At 40.1% G+C, this 5,978-nt stretch overlaps 1 protein-coding gene across 1 annotated transcript; it reads right to left on the minus strand.

Moving 5' to 3' along the window:
* Window positions 1–1,202: 1,202 nt before the first annotated feature.
* On the minus strand, window positions 1,203–5,157 carry LOC102710813. Its single transcript, XM_006661050.3, has 4 exons — window positions 5,017–5,157; window positions 4,797–4,843; window positions 3,224–3,791; window positions 1,203–3,140 (listed from the first exon to the last, which is right to left on the minus strand). Exons 3-4 carry the CDS (start codon window positions 3,620–3,622, stop codon window positions 1,932–1,934), a joined length of 1,608 nt encoding a protein of 535 aa, XP_006661113.1. The 5' UTR covers window positions 3,623–3,791; window positions 4,797–4,843; window positions 5,017–5,157; the 3' UTR covers window positions 1,203–1,931.
* Between the last annotated feature and the right edge of the window lie 821 nt (window positions 5,158–5,978).

A 5,978-nucleotide genomic window follows, 5' to 3' on the forward strand; every position in this document is an offset into this window, starting at 1 on the left:
CATAATTCATTTGAGTTGATGACTGAATTGTCGCAAGATCATATCCCTATATATTCTGGTGACAACCTACACAGAGCGGCATGGCCAGAATATATGTGATGGTTTCTGGTAATAATCGGCATATATAATGCGGCATTTATCAATACTGCTTAACGGGTGCGAGCTAGGAAACAGACACAAGAGACATTTTTCCAAGCGGTACCTATTTAGTTTTTTTCAGTAATGTATGAAATATTTACACTAAGCCAATCTGAAAGAAATAAAATTAAATTGTAGTGCTGATTTTATTCCGAAGAAAATTTCAAGTTGATTGTACTAGTAGATTAAATTTCACAAAACTACAACTTCCTTATGAAAAATACATCACTTTGTTAGAACTCTAATTAGCTACATATTTCATAAAACTACAATAATAGCAAACAACTTCATCCAGAACTGAAACTTTATTCCTACATGTGTTTGCCTCGTGGAGGTAGGTCTAACTTGCAACGGTGCAAGTATTACATGGGTACCTGCCAAGTGGACCCGGCCACTCATTTTGCAGCTCTATGATAAAATCATTAGGTTTTTTGTAATATGATGGAATTATTGGCTAAAGATCTAATAAAGTGATTGTTTTGGCAAATAGTCTTTGAAATATACCCTTTCATTTTATATCATAAGACTTTCTGGGTTTGTATAGATTCATCCATATATCCATAAATATTTATATCACTGGTATCTCGATAACATGTAGGACCCACACGAGTCAATCACACGTGGGCCAGGATGACATATGTATGATTTACAAAATTATAATGACATCTTTACAATTTTCCCTTTTTTATATGTGTCTAAATTAATTAGCATACACAGAATCTAGGCAATACCAGAAAGTCTTATAATATAAAACAGAAGGAATACTCCTTATGGTAAAATTACTCCGTTCTGTACCAAACTCCAAGATGTACACCAATATATATTTCACAAGTTCGGGATGCAACGGAAAACTACAAAAAAAATATATATAGTACTAGTCAAATAGGTATGTAAAACTATAGAAAATGATCAAGCGTCAGTGCACTATTCCCTCCGTTCCATAACATGAGGTTATCTGGTCTTATCTAAATTTATATATATATACTAATAAATGAAGACACACATACAAACATATATATTACATAGATAAATCTAGCAAATCCATAAAATCTTGTAATAAGGAATATTGTTTTTTGAAAATAGGTACACGAAGGAAGCCTCTTGCTCTGATGAGCATGGCTTGGTTTGAAACTTAAATCAATTATCTCTTCTAGGGATGGAACCATTATTATTTTTTGCTTGGGATGCAACGGGATAGAACTACAGAAGATGATCAGGCCACCATTCAAAATTTAATATCTGAAATAAAGTAACTGCAGGAATTCTTGCTTTTGTTCCGATGAGTCTACATACTGAAACATAAGTTCAATCAAAATTTGAGCTGATGATTGAATTGAAGGAAGACCACATCCCCATAAAACCTGCCGACAAGAGAATTTGCCCTCACGGCCACGTCTGCATCCTCTTGCCATCAATGATTTCCATAGAAATATTTCATCACTGTTAAGTCTTTACTGTTCTTGTTAGCATAGATCAGGTCAGCATAATGGAGTTTTCTGCTAACAGAATGAGCATTCCTCGCAACCTACAGATTAGAGTAGCCACTTAAAGCAAAATACATATTGATCCATCACTTACAGGATCCAATTAGCAAGTGTCACAAAGTGGCAATCAGCAAGTGTAAGCCCAAAAGTAAAGCCTAAGGTAAACTTGCAAGTGATGATTTAATCTAACAGCCAGTGGTGTTAACGAAGCCAATCCTTCACTTGAGCAGGTCGACCAGAATGATCTATTACTAAGTGCTAGAGATGATATTTGCACAGAAATGCCTAAGACAAAGTGAAGCAAGGCCACTAATTGCTATCCTTGCCAAATAGCATCTCTCCTATATGCCTCACAGCTCTCTCATACTCTGCCTTCTGAAACTCATCAAACCTTGAAGTGTCCGCCAGCAACAGCTCTGTGTACTTCTTGTAAAGTGTCGTTTCTTTCTTCTCCTTTGCTTCCTCCTGCTTAAGTCTGGCCAATTCAAGCTGCTCTTTCGAGAGGCGGAGCTGTACCTCTGACATCTTTTCACGATCATTTTTAAGCATGGTCTGAAGATATAAGGCATGCTTGATGTCCGCTTGCACCTCGCACGAGGAAGACGATGCCTTGCCTTTCCGTTTCCGACTGACTTTTCGCGGCTTGAAACCTTGAGCATGTGATTCTTTTTTGGGAAGTTCTTCCCTTTGCACTCTCTGATTGTCTATAATCTCAAAGCCTTGAGGCCATGATTCTTTTTCAAGCATATCATCCCTCACTGCCATCCCCTGCCGATGTTCGTTCAATTTTGAAGTGTCAGGTTTCGGTTCCTGCTTCCCAACATGAATTTCAGTGGGGCATGAAGCATCAGCAATCAATAGTTTTGATTTGTTGATGGGAATTCCTGTGTCCTTGTCTGCTGTGTCTGGCTGTTTTAAATTGCCCAACGCAAGCTTATGGTGTGAGACAGAAGGCTGGATTTCTGTCATATCCTCATTGTTCTTGGTGAGCATGTAAAAGGAACCAACCAAGCATTTGTCTTGCACCTCTGATGATGAAGTTGACCCCTTAAGTTTACCTTCCTTAGATGTTACTTGTTTATCTATTTCTTTTCCAGGCACATCTTCAGAGTCTTCAGAAGAAGACATGTAATCCCCAGACTCAGACCGCATTGTTCTTTTTGTGAATAAAGAAGAGATGTATTCTTTCAACTTGGGTTGGTCGCTAAGAGCTTGCCAGCAGTGTTCAAAGGAAAAATTATGCTTTGCCTCTTCCAGATACATCACATGTGCTTCCTTGTTATACATCAGCCAAGTTTTGTCCATCAGTTGCATGCCCTCAGACTGGCCACTATGATATTTTGCCTTGACCCGGCACCAACAATCATTGAAGTGTGCCACCTTCTTCATTGTCTTGTGCCAGTGGCCCTTCAAATGCTGCAGTTCCCTTTTCCGAGATACAGGGGTTGTACTGTTGTATTCTGCTGTAACCTTTTCCCAGTACTTGTCAGTCTTGAAATGAATCAACCAAGCGTTTATCTGTAGTTTCAGCAAAAAGATGTTAGAATACCATTTGTGAGGTCATAAAATTACAAACAGAGAAAAGGAAGACACACACTTACCAATCTTATGTCCTCATCTTTTGTCCATGTTAGTCGGCCAGAAGTCCTCTCAGGTTCTCCATCTTGTTCTACTGGACCAGTTACTGAATGGGGGGTGCCTTGATCAGATGCTGCCTTTGATGGCATGACTGGATCAGGTAAGTATGGTGATGGCATAGCTCCAGAAGGTGGCGGTAATGAATATGGAGCATATTGTGGTGGAACAGCATATTGGAAATTTGGTGAGTACGGAGTATAGTGAGGAAATGGTGGGAAAGGGAAATTCATTGCATATGGTGGTTGGGAAAATACGTTCTGTGGAAATTGTGGATTGCAGAAATTTATGGAGCTGGGTTTTTCTGGTGAGGTGTTTTGACAACGTCTTCGATTTGAAGAACTACCAGGTGTGCGAGGACCCATTGCAAATAAAAGGAAAAATGGTACAGGAACAGGACGTGTATATTGGGTGATCAAATGCGAGGGAAACACTTGGAGGCAATTCTGATCCACATATCAGTCCCAACAAACTATAAATGGAAATACACACAAGAGGTGTCTTGTTCAGCTCTATGCATACTTTCTCACTGTCCTGTGGACAACAAAATGCATGTTTATAAGAAACAGAATCTGCCTTTTCTCCTTTAGAGAAGAAAGTTGGTACAGTTTACTCAAAGGAATGAGTGGTTAATATAAATACGGAGCTTGATGCAAGGTCCAATACATTGGAAATGTCATTCTAAACAGATGTAGACACTATGGAGTCTTTGGTAGTTTCCATCTGTTTTTAACAATGCAGGTTTACTGAAGAAAAGAGCTATGTCATCTGGAACAATATCTTGCATAATTTCTACAGAACATTTTAATTGATGATAGAAGAATAGAAACCTACTGTTTACTACAACAAGATCTAGAGCACCTGTGCAAAATGAATGCCAAAACCAATAAACTTTCACAAAGGAAGAGGAAGGGATAAGAGAAGCTCAAACACTCAACTACTAAATTATTACTTTTCCAGTTGGAGTCATCCAGTATGACAGATATCATGACAGAATAATGGTAAGAGCATCAATTCTACCAACAAGGAAGAGGAAAGGAGAAGAGAAGCTCAAGTCCATCTCCACTAACTAAACAGGAAAACCAATAAAATGTGATACAGCAAGAAATAGCTCAGCCTCTTCAATAAGAATGGACCTGCTTCTAGGAGTTCGCTAATCATCTGTCTTGCAGGCCACAATGTCACCTTAAAGAAAACAATTACCATAAAACACAATATAGATCCTTGTTTCCAAAAAAATCGAAGGTCCAATAGTCCTCTGTGACACGCCGATAAATTAATCTTCCCAAACACAACCATGGAATTTACATTGGCAACAATGAAAAGAGAAGCTGACTATTAAAATAAAAACTAATATGTGATCTGCCAAATTGGGATGATGGCTCACAAGTAGATCAGTCAATCGCACAATGCACCATGTTATTTTGACTACTGGTACAAATTTGTACAAAACGGCAGCAAATAAACACACCTAAATTTAGTGCATTATCATAAAAAGAAATCTGAAATCGTGCAATCAGGGTGGGCAAAAAAAATAACCTAGTCCAGTTGATTTCTCGTGCTCAGGTCTCCTGCTTCCATCGCCCCTAAAAGGAAAGAAACCACAACATTTTGATCGTTAATAACATTGCAACATCCAAAGCATGGAATCTTACAGGGCAACGGCAAGAAAGAAACCATTTTTATTAATATTTTCCCCAAACATTAGGTGAAAAATGAAGATCGACGAGCAGGGGAAAGGGACGGCTGCTGCCGATACCGTTTTCGGAGCGCACCGGGAGACGAGAGGCGGATCCTGCGCCCGAGAAGAAGCAGCGCGCGGCCATCGTGCCGCGTCGCCGAAGAGTCCCGCGCAGCGCGGAGCCGCGGGTGCTCCGGCGGGCGGAGCGGAGCGGCGTTGGAGAATGGAGAGCAAGCGGGCCAGCCAGTGTGGGTGGGGCGCGACGGTGACGGCGGCGGAGCGAGGTGGCGGTGGCGCGGCGCGGCGGGGGACGGGGAGGGAGGCGAGGGTTTTGGCCGCCGGCGTGGTCGCGCGTGTGGAATGTGAAGGGGTTTCTTCGGTCAGTGCAAGGGGGCGCTCCAAGTTTTGTTTTACCTTCGACAATAATTACCTCTCTACTCCCGAAAATTTGACTGTCTTGAAAAAACTTATTTGAAAAAATTTATTTTAAAAATAGATCACGCTTAAGAGCAGGTTAATAATATAGCCAACAAACTAGCTATAAGATTTCTTATAGTCTTCTCTTAGTCTATTCATATAGTAGTTAGCTCTTCAGCATTAACGCAGGATCCACGTATCACTTTCATAAGTTTCTTAGTTCTTGTGCCCGAGCTGGTTACAAGCTTACAGCCCGCTTACACACTCTCTCATTCCCTCTCTCCTCCACGTAATCATTTAGCCAGTTTATAGCCTGCTATTATATCGGTAACCTAATCTTAATCAAGCTAGCGCATTTCTATCCCATTTTCAGTAACAGAAAGAAGGTAAGATCAATCTAAGTAAGAGGAGAAAAAGAGAGCGATGGCTTCATGCAAAGGTCTGTAATCAGAAGAGGTGATCATGTTATAAACTAAGGTGTAATTATTAGAAATAAGCTTTCAACATTATTCCAACAGTCAAAAGAGAAGTTTTTGATAAAAAAACACAAACAAAGATGCTTGCTGTATACTGCAAAATTCCGGTCAAGTCGTTTACATAATAAGCCCCTAGAGAGTTATTTC

This window comes from Oryza brachyantha, chromosome 9 (assembly GCF_000231095.2).
Source record: "Oryza brachyantha chromosome 9, ObraRS2, whole genome shotgun sequence".
Taxonomy (NCBI): Eukaryota; Viridiplantae; Streptophyta; class Magnoliopsida; order Poales; family Poaceae; genus Oryza; species Oryza brachyantha.